The sequence below is a fragment of the Hippocampus comes genome, unplaced genomic scaffold (assembly GCF_001891065.2).
Source record: "Hippocampus comes isolate QL1 unplaced genomic scaffold, H_comes_QL1_v1.1 scaffold335, whole genome shotgun sequence".
Classification (NCBI taxonomy): Eukaryota; Metazoa; Chordata; class Actinopteri; order Syngnathiformes; family Syngnathidae; genus Hippocampus; species Hippocampus comes.
In genome coordinates this window covers 605,822-622,757 of record NW_017805823.1, presented here as the reverse complement: position 1 = coordinate 622,757, position 16,936 = coordinate 605,822, and the positions used below count along the sequence as shown (strand labels likewise).

The 16,936-nt window shown below is 41.8% G+C and overlaps 1 protein-coding gene across 4 annotated transcripts in view; it reads right to left on the bottom strand.

Moving 5' to 3' along the window:
• Window positions 1-16,936, bottom strand: part of ptprub (protein tyrosine phosphatase receptor type Ub) — a 185,520-nt gene that overhangs the window by 29,158 nt on the left and 139,426 nt on the right. For 2 of the 4 annotated variants that reach the window (XM_019886396.1, XM_019886398.1), the window contains 8 exons: window positions 11,229-11,301; window positions 11,064-11,140; window positions 7,820-7,837; window positions 5,298-5,334; window positions 4,458-4,555; window positions 2,869-2,985; window positions 1,593-1,747; window positions 501-636 (listed from right to left, as the gene is read on the bottom strand). In XM_019886396.1, coding sequence (XP_019741955.1) covers window positions 501-636; window positions 1,593-1,747; window positions 2,869-2,985; window positions 4,458-4,555; window positions 5,298-5,334; window positions 7,820-7,837; window positions 11,064-11,140; window positions 11,229-11,301 — 711 coding nt within the window. The remainder of the gene's footprint in view (window positions 1-500; window positions 637-1,592; window positions 1,748-2,868; window positions 2,986-4,457; window positions 4,556-5,297; window positions 5,335-7,819; window positions 7,838-11,063; window positions 11,141-11,228; window positions 11,302-16,936) is intronic. The other 2 variants (XM_019886397.1, XM_019886399.1) reach the window with 1 other exon arrangement.

Genomic DNA, 16,936 nt, shown 5'->3' with positions numbered 1-16,936 from the left:
TGTGGCGGACATTAGGACCATGCTTCTCACCCAGCAGGCATGTAGTAGGGGGCGTGGTTATGTCAAGAATTGTGGCACAAGTTGTAACTGTTCAGATCTACTTGTTGGCAGTCTTGGAATAAAGACGTGTTCTACAGACAATCGTGTGTGCTCCTTTCGACTGCCACAAAATATCCAAACAACAGGATGTACCTACGCAAAATACACGTATACAACATTGACCTTTTGTTATAACATCAGTCGGAATAGAAAAACAAAAAGCAGACTTGATTTCCGAACAGGAAGCCTAAATGAAGATTTAAGACCCCATTCCAATCAAGATTTTATCTCGAGGGAGGATTTTTGTAATTTATATGTTTAACCCCTTGCTGCGATTAGCTGCTGACCAGCTCAAGTTGTGCTAGCTAGGCTAATGCCTCTTCCAAAGTCAGCTGAGATAGGCGATACATGGTTTATAAAATGGATGGATGGATGAAGGTTTAACCCCATGTTGATCTGACCTCTGTCTGAATCATGTTGATGCGCCGTGAGCAGAGGGTTTTCACACAGTTGTAGATGTCCACCACACCTTCGCACTCAGCCATGTCCAACATGACATCCAGCACAATGTAGCAGCCTGTGCGGCCCGCCCCCACACTGCCCAAATCAAGAAAGAACATCATTAGGAACCTTGCACTTCTTCAAGCGTAGCGCGTCTTTTGGGGTTGCCTTTCAATAATTAACACAGGCAGCTGTTGCACTCCATTGGCGCGCCACCCAATTTGAAAGACAGACTGTTGGAGACTCAAAGATCAAAGTCTTCTCTCTTCTGCTAGCTTGTACTTACTGCGACTGCGACTTCACACTTGCTTGATTTTGTGTTATCTGGACGTTAAGAGTTCGTGACTACCGGAAAAGATGGTGCGGCAATATATTGTACACTGTATTCACTGACTGAGACACCAAAAATGCATGGTGAGTTTAAAATGAATAGAAGGTGATAAATAGCAGCTACAAATCATTTTGAAAGTGAGGTAACCGAATGTGTTTCTTGCTTATTGTTGAAATTACATTTGGTGGTAAGTGTTGTACGGACACAAATGGGTCCCCAATTTCTGTGTGTTCAGTAGCCATTAGCAACCAAGAAGAAAGGAAGTTACCTTTCAGAAAATGCTAAATCTTGGTTGAATGTAAAAAAAGAAAAAGAAAGTTCTGTATTTTTGACAAAAGTAATACAATGGCTTGTAATAAACGGCCATTGACATGGAAACCGAAGGTCACCTACTTGAAAGGTTTATAATAGCAGTATTTCAAAAACTCAACATTTCATTGTGTGGCAGCAGAATGTAATTTTGGAATATTGAATGGGTTGATTAGACAAGGCACTGTGCTGCATTTACTATAACACCCCCACCGTGACCTCAAAACCGAGGTAGCGTTACACCCGATCACACACCGACATGGTTTCACCATTAGAACCTCTCCCCGAATGCAACCGTAATTATGACACATTTGACCCCTGTGCCTTTTATATGTAACAGGAGAACTGACTAATGCCATTATTTAATGATTGCTTGCCTGTATGAAACTAAAGGTGCATGAAAGAAAGCTACCTGCAGTGGACCACCACAGGCCCGGCGTCAGGAGGCGTAGAGGCTTTCACCCTTCGTATAAAGGCGAGCAAACCAGTGGCGTGATAGGGCACCCCATGCTCAGGCCAGGATGTGAAGTGAAACTGACGGACCTCATGCTTGGTTGAGTATCCTCTCTGTCAACAGAAACATAGTTAACATGAGCGTGTAAAACACAGCATTTTGCATCAGAGCCACAGGGCCCTTTTTTTTTCTTCTTTTTTTTTTGAGACGAGCTCCCATCTATTCAGTGATGTTGCCCCTCTGTTATAGATGTGACAGATTTCTTGGCTGTGGGCATTATTTATATGTGGTCTTGGGTCTTCTAGGACAGTTGGGCCTCAGGGCATTGCAGACTCGCAGCAGATGCAGTTTTACAGACGTGGAAAGGAATAACTCAGGCCGTGTGAGCTCGAGGGGGTGCTGGCTGCAGTCACACGACAATTTCTCCCTATATACTGGGACGACAAAGTCAAGCTGCAAAGCAAAGATTTGGTGAAGACAGAAATCCACGCTCCACACCCTGCTCAAAAAGCCTCTAAAAAAACAAGCTGTCACCGGCTCCCAAATTCTTGCTGATTTGAATAAACGGCAGCGTATGCTTACGAATGAGTGAATGTGACAGTGTGTTGATAATGCTGTGTTTGTGCCACTGTCACTTTCAGAGATGCTTGGAGCTCTTCCACTGAGGCACCCCAGGAGAGTGACAGACGGCAAAGAGGGCCAGCCGGGCTAAACATTGCAAGAGCCACGCTGGAAAGACAGGCAGTGGCGTCCCTATAATGACTGTTAATTCTTCACAGATTTACACGTGACCCTCAAGCCGATCAGAAGCCAACCCTGTCGAGTATTTAATCCGTTGCTAATACTCCATTTCTAATTTGAAGGCTGACTTCAGCAGGTAAAAGAGAAACTCTGAACTGTACTTCCTCATGATCCATGGAAAGCGATGGAGAAGAAATGAGCCGCATCCCTACTATCGAACCCGAGCTTGCCCTGACCACTTGAAAGTAGCATTGGAAAGCTCACCGCTCAATAGGCGTGAACAGAATGTGGCTCTTTACATTCCTTGCAGAGGGCAAAATCGTTGGACCCCCAACATGAGAGTACTTCTGAATTTTGTCAAAGGATGCCGGTGATTAAATTGGACATGAAGGGTGTCCATTATCATACAATTATCATTGTAAATTACATTTCATGTACCTAGAATTATTCAAAGAGCAAAATGCACGCATGAATGCAAAATGCATGAACTCACCCTCTCCAAGGCAAACGTGCGGACTGTGTATTCGGCAAGCGTCTCCGTTTTCAGCAGAGTGATTTTGATGTCACCGTACATCTCGCTGTCATCAGGCCAGTATTTACAGCATTTCACCTGCATATGAAAAATGTTGTACCATCAACATTCTTGTTAGTCATGTAAAAGTATGAAGCCAAATGGAGAGCACACATTTGCTGGAAAAAGCAGAGGCGCTTTTGAGTCAAGTCTCAATCAACTGCCCTGTGGTCTAAAGGAGAACCACCATTCATGGATTCTTCCAGTGAATTGAACACAACTAGAAAGCATAAAAAAGGCACACGATTTAATAATCATAAGCGAGACCAAAACACCATGATTGTATGTCACCAGGTTGCACGGCATTTACAGATCCAACTGTCATGGCCGCTGCTCCGACATCCACATATTTATTGTGGATCTCATGCGAATGATCGTTCCTGATGTTGACATTTTGTGGGCAAAACAGTACACTGCCCAAAAAAACAAAAAACAAATCCTTTGGATTTACTTCATTCGAACATGTACATTGGTTTGCACGATTGAAATGTGGCAATTCTGTCATTTTCCTACATTTTCCTCAAAACTGAACAAATGTTATGTATTATTAGTTTAACACATTTTCATCATGTGCAAACAAAAATTGAGTACTTTTTTCCAGTGTTCTTGACATCTCATACTATATTATAGGAATATAGGCCATAGTTAGCAATTTTCATTTTTTGTGGAAGGGAAGACATCTGGTGGGATGTGTTGTTTGAAACATGAAACAACGTAATCAACTGTAGACTAATAGCATAAAGGAGGTGTTATTTGGCTTCACCCTGAAATCATCCACTGCTTATTTGTTGACTCTTCTCACAGTAGTTCCCAAATGGAAAACCAAATTGCATGTAAGGCTAGTGGTCCAAAATGGTGTGATTTTAACCATCCATTGAGGTAATAACTTGATCGGGAAAATAGGGCACTTACGGTTGAATACATCCGTATTTACTGTATGCGAAAACAAAACAACAAACCTGTGCGGTCAGTGACCAAAGGTAGCTTTTCCCCAAATATGCGGCTTATTTATACAGTACATGTGCCAAATATTTCCCAAAACCGTTCAGGGGCCATACCGTCATTATGACTCTTTTGTAAATCTGTAAAAGCAAACCTTTGATGTTCTCTCAAAAAAGATGTGTGAATTCATAATGGAATAATATGGAAAACTGCTTATCAGTATCTTCTACCAGTAAATGGTATGTTTAGCATTTTTAACCTCAAGGGTGGCCATATCCATATTGTCATATATTTACTGTATGTTTGCAACAAAGACAGGACATATTTGGACGGGATGTCGAGAATCATTTGAAAGTTTTTGTATTCCACTCACAATTATTATGACATATTGTGAGTTCCTTTATCTGCACACCCCATTCTTTCATTCAATTTGTGCCTGGGTTCAAAATGTAGTGAACTGCTATTTGGGATAATTATCCACTCCTGACAAAGTAAAATCCCCCCCAAAAAAAGTTCACTGACAAACGAGCACAAAGAGGTGGAGAGGAGGAAGGGCGCATATTACTTACCCTGCCCACTTCCACCAGTTTAGTGATCATGACGATGCTGAAACAATTCTCCTGCCACACCATTCTCCAGAAATCATAGAGTGTCTCCTGTTTGGGTCCTGGAAGGCAGAGGGAAGCGGCATCAAACACCTGTCATCTCAACGAGGGATCTGCTGCCTTGAGAACGACTGCATTATCGGGACCTTCGTGTCCTTCCTCTGATGGCAGAATCTCACAAGAATGTGCAGTTATTCAAACTATATAGGAGAATTCCTGGCAGTGGAAAGAGGTGATGGGTGCCAAAACAACAGTAGATGATGATAAAAGCCTAGAGGGCCATCAATCATTTCGAAGACGTTTAAAGGAGCAAGAAGCAACTTTAAAACAAGTAGACAGCAAGCCTATCGGTGTCTTTTTTTTTTTTTTTCTTCTTACTTCCTAGTTCCATCTCGACCAAAGAGCGAGCTTTGAGTGACTCGGTGACAGGAGCCGCCAAGGAGATGACACGCCTCCTAACAATTTGGAGTCAGTGGAGCGAAATTTCGAATGCTCACAGTCCTCAGAGTTCATGAGAAACGACAGTGGATGAACTACAGGTTCCCTTTACAACAATGGAGAAGCCACAATGCCGCAGAGACTGGGAAGATCTGACTAATGCGTTAATTATCTGCTTCCTCAATGATTAATTAAGCAACCCTCACAATTCAGACACAATAACACCTTTGAATCTGCCTGTGCATGAGTGGGTTCACTGGCGACATAATCCTTAATTTATTAGACCCCAACTCACCATCAAAACACACATACACACACACACACACACACACACACACACACACACACACACGATTGGACACTCACCCTGAGAGGCGATGAAATGGTTGGATCGATGGTAGCCCTGAAAGAGAGGAGAGAGATGCCATGCTGAGTAAGCCATCTGTCTCACACACAGCTGTGTGTCTCACCCTTTTCCTGTCATCATCTCACCCGCTCCCTGACAGTGCCGTGTTGTGTTTTACTGCTTTCTGACCTAGTGCTGACTCGTGTTTTTGTACTCGTAGCCGCTACGAGGAGCCACACTCTCTTAAGACCACGCCATGGGAAAAAACAAAAAAATGTCAATAAATCTGTCAAAACGTGATTGCTTCAGCAAGGTTTAAGTCGAGCCAACTAAAGGAGCAATATCTGGATCCTTAGTAAAAATAGGAAGAAAATTAAAGCTGCTGACTATTCCATCGTGGAATTTTCCACAGGAATTCAGACAAATAAGATGAAATATGTTCACATTTGAAACTTTTTCATTTAAGAGCAAAGAAAAGTCATTTTTAGTTCAAGACGAAGGTTAGAGATGCTTTTCAATGAACAATAAAAGGACGTAAAGTGAAGAGACTAATGTAAATATGTCTTCAAAATTACAGGACGGTCTGTAACAGGAAACGTCTTGCAGCATCATCTTGGTTAGAAAGTCCGGTCACTCAGCGTGCTTTTGGGCTACTGAAGAATGCCCCCTCCCCCTTCCCCCCTGCACTCTGCTTCCACTCAGATCATAGTTGTACGTTGTATGTTGCACATACAGCGCATTTGACAATAAAGTTGTACTTAACTTGACTTGATGGTTGTTTGATGTTAAGATGACAATTGCCTGCTCTGTTCACTTTTAAACAAGGACAGAGGCTAGGTAAGATATATTGGGGTTGTCTTAGTTTGAATGCAACACATGAATAATTACCATTTACTTCAAGATTCAATTTGTCCTCATTAAAGATTTGTTGCACTTCCTTTGCAATTTTTCCCCAAATTTCCAGAAACTCCCAATTTTGTGTTTCACTAACATTGCTACATCAACATTAAAAAAAGGCATATTCTGCAAAAACAATCATATTTCCACACAAAACTGTTATGGGTCTGCATATATATATATATATATATATATATATATATGTGTGTGTGTGTGTGTGTGTGTGTGTATATAAAAGACTTTTAATCTTCTTCATTTCCAAAGTCAAGAATAAAATATTTTATGAGTTAACCTAATTTGAACCACTGCTGATTTACAGCCATAGAAAAAGTTATGCTGGGATATCTTGATTTAAAAAATAAAATAAAATAAAAAATAACAATTCGGATGCACTGTTCTTTTGTTCATAATGCACTGCCGATGAATTGGAATAAGATTCGGCTATCGGCAGGTACCTAAAAACAAATGACCCGGACTCGGACTTGCGTGCAAAAAATTGTGATGGGGACATATCTAGTTGCGGCAAAATACAAGCAATTTCAGTCACCAACATGAAAACTGAAGCTGCAAAGTTAATGAAACACATTTGTCCATGACTGGACTTCCCATCCAAACAAATAGCATTTTGTTTTGAAATGCGATAGGGGCTACAACACAGATATTATGCTCATAATCCTTTTTCTTCCGTGCATTCTTCCCCCTTGTGTCACACATAACGTGTCTTCAAAAAGAATCTTAAATAAATTCCACAAATCATTACGTTCAAGCTAAGAAAAAAAAAATTCTTGAGATCCTTTATACCAAAGTCCTGGCGCAACCTTTGGTATATTGATGACGGACTTTTTCATATGGTAGGGGATGAAGTGAACATGGATTAACAATGAAGTCACCTTCACAGTCTTGAGGAATAGACACGACAAAACATCACCTGGGGGAGTTTAATGCGTGGACACAGAGAATGAGCAAGCGTTCTCCTGAAAAGAAGTGTCTTGTTTATCTAACCTTGTGAGGAGACAGACATTTGGCCTTCTGAAAACATCTTCCTGAAAAAAACTCATGAACGCTGCTCTCATGAGAAGATAAACGTATAGGCAATCTCTGTTTTGGGAGAAGTGGTTGAAAATAAATGCGCAAGAAACGAAACGTTCCAATGACGTTCAGTATGCAAGCAACACTAATGACGTGCATTTGATATTTGTGATCGCTGTCAAAGCCGACTACGTTGAGTGTGTTTGTGTTGCTGATGAATTGCTGAACTGAGTTGGAAGCAGATTCAGATAATTGGGAAAATTGGGAAAATGGAGATGGATGATCAGGCCTGCTATCCACAATTCCTCTTGCCCCTGCCAATATATCAGCACAGACACTTCCCCTTCCTCTGCTTAGACGGTCACCATGGCAACTAAACTTCCTTCCTGGGCCACTTAGGAGGACTAACAAAGACAGCGGGGTCCTCGCCGCTGAGCGGACACGTCTACTTATGTTCATTTCAAATCATTACATGCTTTTTCTGTCCTTTTCATCTCTCATAAATACAATCCCGAAAGACACTGAGCATTTGTGGATAGAGGAGTGTGGTAAGTTTTGGGGGGGCAAGGAGAAATCAAGCGATGGCAGGCAGAAGAACAAGCGGTGAAGTACTTACTTCCCTGTTAATCCGAATCTACAGGGGTGCAAGGTTGAGGAAATGGGGAGGGGAGTAGAAAAAGAAGACATATATGCTAGTTAATGAAAGAAGCTTTTTGGTAGACAGCTTGCTTTACAGCCAGGTGGGAAGGTGTGTGCATGTGATCATGAAAAGTAATGTGGGTTGAGCCGCTGAGAGTTGATGATCAGTACATTTTGCCATCAGACACCTCCTGTAACTATATTCACGCATTTGGAATTTCATAAACTTGTCAGTGTACAAGGAATCAGCACGAAAAATCGTTCGATGCTAGCATGTGGAAAGGTGCTCGACATACATCAGCTCCAAATTTGTTCAAGGGAAATCGCATTCAAGCTGAAATAGTGAAGATTTGACCCCGATCTGTCCATGATATCTACGAAAACTGTACGGAAGTGGCGGCCATAGTGTTGAAATCACCCCAACAACAACAACAACAACAACAAAATTTGACTCCTCCCACAAATAAATGGCGGATAACCTCTGCAGGTGAGTAAATAAAAGCCCCCAGCCGCTTATTAAGGCTTTTTAACACACAAAATGAAGATATCAGTGTTCGTGATGAGAAAAACACAAAGCCATGAAGAAAGATAATCTACCAAATTTGAAAGTATAAATTACAATTTGCTGTGGTGTCGTGGAACAACTTTGTAATTTTTTTTCCCAAATGTTTTGAGTGCTAAAGCGGGATTCATTTCTGCATAGAATTTGCGCTCATGTGTTGATAACGTATCAGACAACGAAGCCAATTAATTTTCCTCAAGATGAAACTACAGTGACTGACATAGAATAAGAATTTTTTTCGTAGATACACAGATGTCATGAATGTGTTCATGTAATAACATGGATGCCGGGTTGGTTTGATGAGCCAAAGCGAGACGTGTTTTCTCTGCAGATGAAATGAAATGCAACATAGCATCAGCCATGGCGCATCCAACTGCTCTCCCTTCCTCAACAGGCGCAGCAAGCTGTCAAACGTATGCAAAACTCTGCACGTCTTCTTCAAGCAAAGTGCAGCATAGCAAGCAAAGGATCAGGCATTAAATGTTTTTAAAGAGAGAAATAGGGGGAAAACAGTTCGCCCCTTCTCACCTCTGTTTTGAAAGCAACACATTCGCTCAGAGGGAGCAATGCTTTTCTCACATTTGCCCGGTGTCTGGGAACCTATTCCCCATAATTCGTGGGAAAAAACATGCCTGTTTGTGATTCTCTCGATTGTACTATATTTTAATGCTCTAAATATCTACTCCTCAACTACAAAGACTTTGAAGCAAACAAAAATAAGTCCATAACTGTCATTAATTACCCGCCCCTGAGCAGAGGGCTTCTTCGCATCAAAATCCCATTCAAAGATGTCACAAAACCACAAGCCAACATTGAGTGCAGCAATTCATTATGCGCCCGTTTTTCATAAAAAACTCAACACGCTCAATGATTTTTATATACTGGTATCGTTTGTCCTGCATGTCACTCAAGATCCCAAGTCATGCAAAGCCGGTGCATCCCCGCTGTATCGCCATCCGTACAGCCACTTTTTCATGCCACCTTTTGCCTTTGTAACATTATTAAGCATTGACCATATCCATTTTTTGAGAGGACACAAATTTAGTAATTCCTCATGCACAACAACAACAACATAAAACTATCAATGGTTCTTGTGGAAAAAAAAAAAATCAGTTATTCGTGAACTTTTTAGTTACGACGTGTCGTGGCAATTTAGGTTAAAATCTTTCATGGCTGATAGTGGCTTTAAGGCAGATAGGTTTGCATTGAAATTTCGATAACATATCCTGTCATTTGCTTCCTAATGTACCAGACATCCACATTTTTCTTGACCAAATTTGGTCTTGGTGCTGCTTTTTGTCAGGATCTGCTTTTTCTCGTCTTCTCTGCGACACAATGACTTTTAACATGCAGCGTAATAAAAAGAAATCATTGAGGGACACGCGGAGTGTGGGACGCCAGATGCCCATCACCGATCAAGGCAATTCTAATCACGTTTAGCATCATATCAATTACTTGCGGATGTTCACAATTTACGGCTGGGCTTGGGGATTATCAAATAGCGGTGGCCCAGAATGGATGCTTTTAATTTTGATGCGTTGGCCTTGTCAGATCACTTTCACTTGAATGATGCATCCTCTTCCAAAAGTCCAAAAGTAACCGCACTCATTCGGCAGGATTTGAATGCTGTACCTTTCTAATGAACTCTACAAAAGCTTCTCACTACCAGCCATCGTTCCACAGGAAACAAAACCCACAGTGTGAAGATACTGCTGTTACTTAATTTGATTTGTCATAAAAGGTTAATCTAATCAAAGGAGACCTAAATGCGAAATAAGTTTATCTTTGTAAGAAATGTGCTTTCAAATCTATTCTTCAGAAAAGCTTTGACAGAAACGGGTTTCTGCTTTTCGCCATCCAAAATAGTGTAGCGAGGGAATTATTCTGCCTCAGCTTCTTACAGAGGAACCATATTGAGTCCCAGTGCGGTGCGTGCAAAATAAATCTAGTGAGACAAAGAATCTATATCAGATTGCCCACATTTCCCTTGACATAACAAATCCGCGGCAGAGACGAGCATGCGCTTCAATCTTTCGCTGTTTGCTACAACTTGATTTTTGAAAATGCTGCCTGATTTTTTGTTCCCCACAAGTAGCTTTTCCTTTTTTCTCGGTGAAATTGGCCTTTCTGAATCAATTGCGACTGGGAACATGTACGGATGAGAACACATGAAATCCATTTACCTATTAATAATACGCGAGAATTACCGTGGCACCTCATGTGTGGAAAACACACAAGGTTAACAATGGAAAGGATCATTACCCATCCCCGATGCCCAATCCTCAAGCTCCAGCACACCATCCCGCCCACGCCCAACTAGAGATTGGATAACATCAATCAAGTCGATTTCATTTTGAGGGATTAGTGGCTTCCCACAAACAAGGTTCATCTCCTCTCCACGCTATTAAATGCATTTATTCTCGTGTTTTAATAAAAACGATAGCGGACTTTGTCTGGGTCGGGTAATATGATGGAGCAGTCGACAAGCGTGACAAAACTAAGCAGGTTGTTTGATTGGATGAAAGCTTCCGGGCGAAAGTGGGCCAGCTGACTGATTGGCTTACGGGACAGCGAGAGAGCGCGGGCCTCGCTGGAGGTTCAATCTTTTTATCTCCAGTCAAAAAACACTACGGGGAAAGTCAGAGAGAATAAAGCTTACATCAATGTAGTTGGCGTTGATATAGTCGGAATTGGGGTCTCCCAAGAGAGGGTTGAGCTTGACTCTGTGGCGATCATCTGACACAGTTAAAGATGACAGAACAGAAGCACATTGAAGTTAAAAAAAAAACAAAAACACAAGGTGATTTATGCTCTGCTAACTTACATCCCAATAAGGTATCATGCCTCCCTTTGGTTTTGTCTTTCTTCTTTGTGCAGTCCCAGCCATCAAAGAAGCTCTAAGGAGAGAACAAAGAAAATCAAATTGAATGTAATGCAGACTTTACGAAGCCGCTCCATTCACTTCTCAAACAGTCTGATGAAAATAGGGCCCATTTTGTTTAAGCCAGCACAACTGTGACACACGATAGAGGCTTAGTTCAAGAACCATTGGATTTTTCTGGAGCGGTTTGATGCGGCATGCACGCTATGAAATGAAATAGAACAAAGCTGCGACCAGTGCGTCTCATTTCTCTTCAATCCTGGACATTTGGATGTTTCACATACTCTTGAGCTTACATTTGTTCTAAGCGGTTACAAAAAAAAAAAAAAAACGCTTCATTTTAGAATGTGAAAAGATTCCTTTATTTGTGATTAATTCTCATGAAAAGGTGGCACCAGGACAAGCCACTGTTCTTTGCTTCCACATTATAGTGCGGTGCAGTGCCATGCAGTCAGGGGTATAACTGACTGTTACTTCACTTGTTTTCTCAACATCACATGACGATTACGAGTACATTGCGCCTGCCTCAAGTGGGCAAGCTTGAGTGCTCTGACAAAATGAAAATAAGACAATTATGAGGCTCTTCCATGTCCGAGGTAACCCACGAAGTACGTGATGTTTGCAGCATGTGTGCCATTAATATTAATGTTGTTTTCATAATTTTAACATCATGAAGACAAGAGCTGTACTGTGGTAAGCCTATTCGAGTCTGCACAAGTTGCAGGACTGTAAACATCTGTCGATAGCACAGGTGTCAAAGTCAACGCCCAGGGGGGCAGATCCGGCCCATCACTTTACTTTATGTGGCCCACAAAAGCAAGTCATGTGTGTCAATTTCCATGATCCATGCTAAAGTCCATACCGAAATGTCAAATTGTGACATGCGATAAAGAACGTTGACATTTTGCAATCCTTTTGTTACCCTGTTTACACTCACTTGAACAATAATCGAACAAAGAACCAACAAATAGCTGTTTTTAAGCAGCGACAGGTTCAACGAAGGCTGAAGTGACAGCAGAAAGAGTCAGCTCGGTCAGAGTTTTCCTCTTCACCAAAAAAGACCATGGTCTGGAAAAAAAAACTTTAAACCTAATATAATGAACAAATAGTTGAATTGAGTGATGACAAAATTAGTCATCCATCAACTACTTGTGTATAAGTAATAATACGATGAAATGATTACATCAACATGTATCGGGTTTCACTGTGGTATCGGCCCTCGGAGGGAAGATGTAACTCCAAAGTGGCCCGCGACCCAAATGAGTTTGACACCTCTGGTCAATAGGAATATAGCATAGTTATCCTAATGTACGTTTTGTTCGAAGAAACCACTGCCAGTTTTGATTATTCTATTCACATGTTTCAGAAACTAGGAATTTTGTTAGGACCCTCCCCCAAGCTGTGACTGTCCAATCATAGAAAACTGAAGGACAGACCATTCGGTACAAAAAAAAAATTCCACAACGATGTGCAATAAGCATGCAATACATTCAAAGCTTCCCACACATTTTTAATGCTTTTTGAAGGCCACGTGGTGTCTTTGTCTGCTCACCGCATAATAATTAGCATGCATGGCTTACTACCTACACGCTTTGCGACATGTGAATGAGCAAAATGTTAAGGAAAACAGGAGGATCTCTGCACTTGCAAATAAAGCCAGAACCAAGCCTGCTAATTCCAAAATTGTCCTCTCACAAGTCACTCCCAACACCTTGCGAGGGTCCATCGTCTGGGCTGAAATTAGTTCTACAAATAGCTCCGTCAGATGTCTGCACATAAACACGCATGCATATTTCAAGACTGGCATACCCCCTGTGGTTTTCAGCCACTGGGGAAATTTGATGAAACTATGCCAAAGTCTGCATGCTGAGCAGGGGATTACAATGCAGTTCTCCCCACAAGAGAGCCAAGAACCAGCCAAATCCTCCATAGGATTACACCCTCCTCCTCACTTGTTCCATGCGCCGCCTCTCTTTGAATCCCTCCTTCCCTTTACCTCCTAACTCTTTACATCGTGTATATCTGTACTGTTTTTTTTTTTTTCCACCCCTCTCCTTTTAAATTTTGATAGCAGACCTCGGAGCTCTTTGTTTCTCTGCTCTCACCAATCCTCAGACGCCAAGAGAGGCGCGGGAGAGGAAAAACAAAAGGGAACGTGTGACGGGGTTGAGCAATATTGAAGGAAAGCAAAGCAACACAAACCTGTGGAAGATTGATTAGAAAGCCTCACTGGCAGGGATCAGTGGTGTGGGTTGGTTAAGAGGATCAATTAAAATGAGCACAATGAGATGAAAGCAGCCGAACCCCAGTCAAATACAGTCTCTCAGGTTTCCCGAATTAGACTTTTTAAGGATACTTTTACCTGCATGCGCTCCACGGTGCTGTCTGGTTGGAGCACAATAATCCTGCCTTTGAAAATGTTCCACGTTGTATTTTTTTTTTTCTTTTTTCAAATTGGAGTGGTGCGTGTGAGTCACTGGTAACCTTTGCTGCTGGTGCATTTTTACTCGGGGAGTTCATCATCCTCCCTGACCTCAAGACAGAGAGGCCAACCGCTGTAATGAAACTTTCAAGCTCCTCAGCAAATGTCTACTGTAGTGGAGTCGACGTCGAAGGTTGCGTGGCGGGAAAATAAGTGCAGTGACAGCAAGTGCCACACGTAAGAGGAGCCTCCTCTTACAACTCACTGTAAATTATTGATCTCTGTTTTTACAGAACACAGGTATTCCTCGGGGAAATAAAAAGCTTATACCCGCTAGGGTAGTGTAATATGATGGGCCTCATCAATTTCCCTGGTTTGAGAGACACTCCATCAAAACACATACTCGAGCAAAGAGGTGTGTATTGATTTTGTTGCGAGAGGATTGTGTCTTTCCCGTGAGGGACAGTTTAATGAGTCTACAAGCTTATTTTGGGGGACGGGAGTCGGGGGTGAGGAGGGTTGGGGGGGGGGGACACCTACAACCAGAAACGAAAGATGTTGGATCTTTTTTTTCCCCCCCTATTTTTTAAATGAATGGAAGAGGCTTTGGGTGATAGCGGTGGACTTTTCCCCAGGGTGTGATCTCACCACTCAGCCAAAAATGGATTCGCTGCAGGAAAGTACAGAGATCAGGGCCCTTCAATATGTGTCCTGAAACACTAGAATGAAGGCGGCCATTATCTCAAAGGGACATTCTATAAGCTCGCCAACGGAATCATGTTGGAACAATCCCAAAACTACTTTTGAAGTGAAGCAATTCAATTCACTCCAATAACAATATGGTGAAATTGGTTCTTTTTACACGCAAAGAACAATAGCGCAAGGCAGCGGTCCCCAATCTTTTTTGCCCCACAGACTGATTTAATGTCAGACAATATTTTCAGGGACCGGCCTTTAAGGCCGGATAAATACAACAAAATAATATGATATGACCTGCATGAAAACTGTGGTCTTTTCTAAACATAATAATAAACACGAATCATGACACGAGAAACATCTTATCTGGTCGCAACCCTCTCTGGTCGCTATGGTAACATTTAAATGCGCCTTCAAAATCAGATCCGCCGCAAATTAAAAAGTGCATGAAAAATACGACTCACCATCACCGCTTATTATGCAGAGTGAGCTTGGTGTGTGGGAATCTCCCGCTGGGATAAAGCCATATTTGAAGTAGGACTCCTGATACTGTCTATTCAATGTAGTCTTCTTTTTCTCGAAAGTCATAGGCTCCTCTTCTGCGTCCTAGCTGGGCCTTTTCCCCTTCCCAAAGAAACTTTCCAAAGACGTTTGTTTTTTTATTCATTTTGCTAGCTCCTGGGTTTCATTTTAGCAATAACCTATCACGTGACGGAAGAGCGCGCCTTGAACGGCATCAAGAGTGACATACTTTAAACGGATGTAACAGAGAATCCAATAATTTTTCAAAATAAAACATCTTTCAGATTCGGAAATGAATAAAACGGATCTAAATTATTGAGTCTTTCTGTGCGGCCCGGTATCAAATGAGCTACAGACTGGTACCGGTCCCCGGCCCGGGGGTTGAGGACCACTGGCGCAAGGGACTTCACCAGATCTGGCTGCTGACAACAGGGATCATTTGAGATGTGAGAGTGTATGAAACGATCATAAAGGTCATTTAAAAACAGATTTTTAAATGAGCAGATTTGAAAAGTTAAACCTTGGATTTAATACAAAATAAGGTTCCAATACTGGTTTGGAAAATTCAAGATGGTTCAATTACCATAACATGATAAAATGGATTTACATTCCCCAGACATTTTGATAAAGCTCCTGTGCTGAATCGTATTAGGCATCTTGCAGGTGTACATGAAAATCCAAGATAATTCTATCACTTATGAATAAAAATTGAGTTACATAATCACAGGGAACCAGCTTGTGTGATCCAGATTAGCTTTGATATTCAGAGCAATGGCATGCTTATTAAGGAACACTGTCAGTCTTTTGCTGGAAGAGGAACATCCCTCTATCCATCTTCTATTTCATTCCATTTTTTTATGCCTTCCTGGGTTACAGAGAAGCTGAAGCCAATCCGAGGTGACTTAGGGTGACAGGGAGCATTCAACCTGAACTGTTTGCAAGTCAATCACAGCGTCTGAAAACCATTCTAAGTGTGACTGCTGCTGACCGATCAGCTGACAGCAGTAAGTCAAGCTCTAGCTTGTGGTTTGTGGCGCAAGCACTCCAATGAAAAGGTATTGAAAATAATGACTGTTTGGAAGACAATTTGGGGGATGTTTACATTGGGACAGCAATGAAATACCAACGCCAACTCAAAAGATCTGACACGTGTGGCGAAAACAAAGCTTAAAGCATTCAAAGAGGATGTTATTGGACTGCGGGACAAGTTTATTTTCAAAGGCAGATTGAGACGGGCTAAACAGTCCACTCTTCAGTGACAAAATATTCTGAAGATGAACGTCACATTTTACCAGGAAAATTATGTTTGCCAGAGAAGTGAGCTTACAAGTGTAATGGACTATAGAAAGCATTCAGAGTGGCAGATGACCTCGGACTGGGTGTCTTTCATCAAAACTCAGGTTTGTCAGGTGATATGTCCACAAATGTTGGGTAATATGTACTGAATCTTCCAGAAGAAAGCTCAGCCTCATTTGCCTTCTTACGATCTGGTAACAGAACTCAGAATGCCTCCTGAAACATTTAACCTAATCAGTCTTGCCTTGCGACGCCAGTTCGTCTGTCGACGCATTCGCGAATGATTAATTCATACCTTCACCCTGAGTGTGATCCAGATGCCTTTTAACACCATTAATCAATTTCAGCGGACTGTGCAAAGGGCTCATGGATGATGTCAGAGGACGACTGATGGGTTTCCCAAACTCTCTACCCATCATTACCATCAAATCGGTTTGCCCAGTTTGTCTTTTTTTTCTTTTTTTGGAGGATGGGGAAAATTACACATGAATATCCTGTGGTGGAAAAAGCCAGTGGTCTCTCTTTTGGATGTGTGGATTGCATCATGGACTTGATGCATCGTACCACAGGATGGTGACAAGCCAATGTGATGCTGTTAGAATCCAATGGAGTCACAAATTAAAGGAATGACACATTTCACTCACTTTCTAATCGAGAACTGGTTCATGATTTCTCTGTCCTACAAGACAGAGTTCAAGTGTAGCAAAATACATGC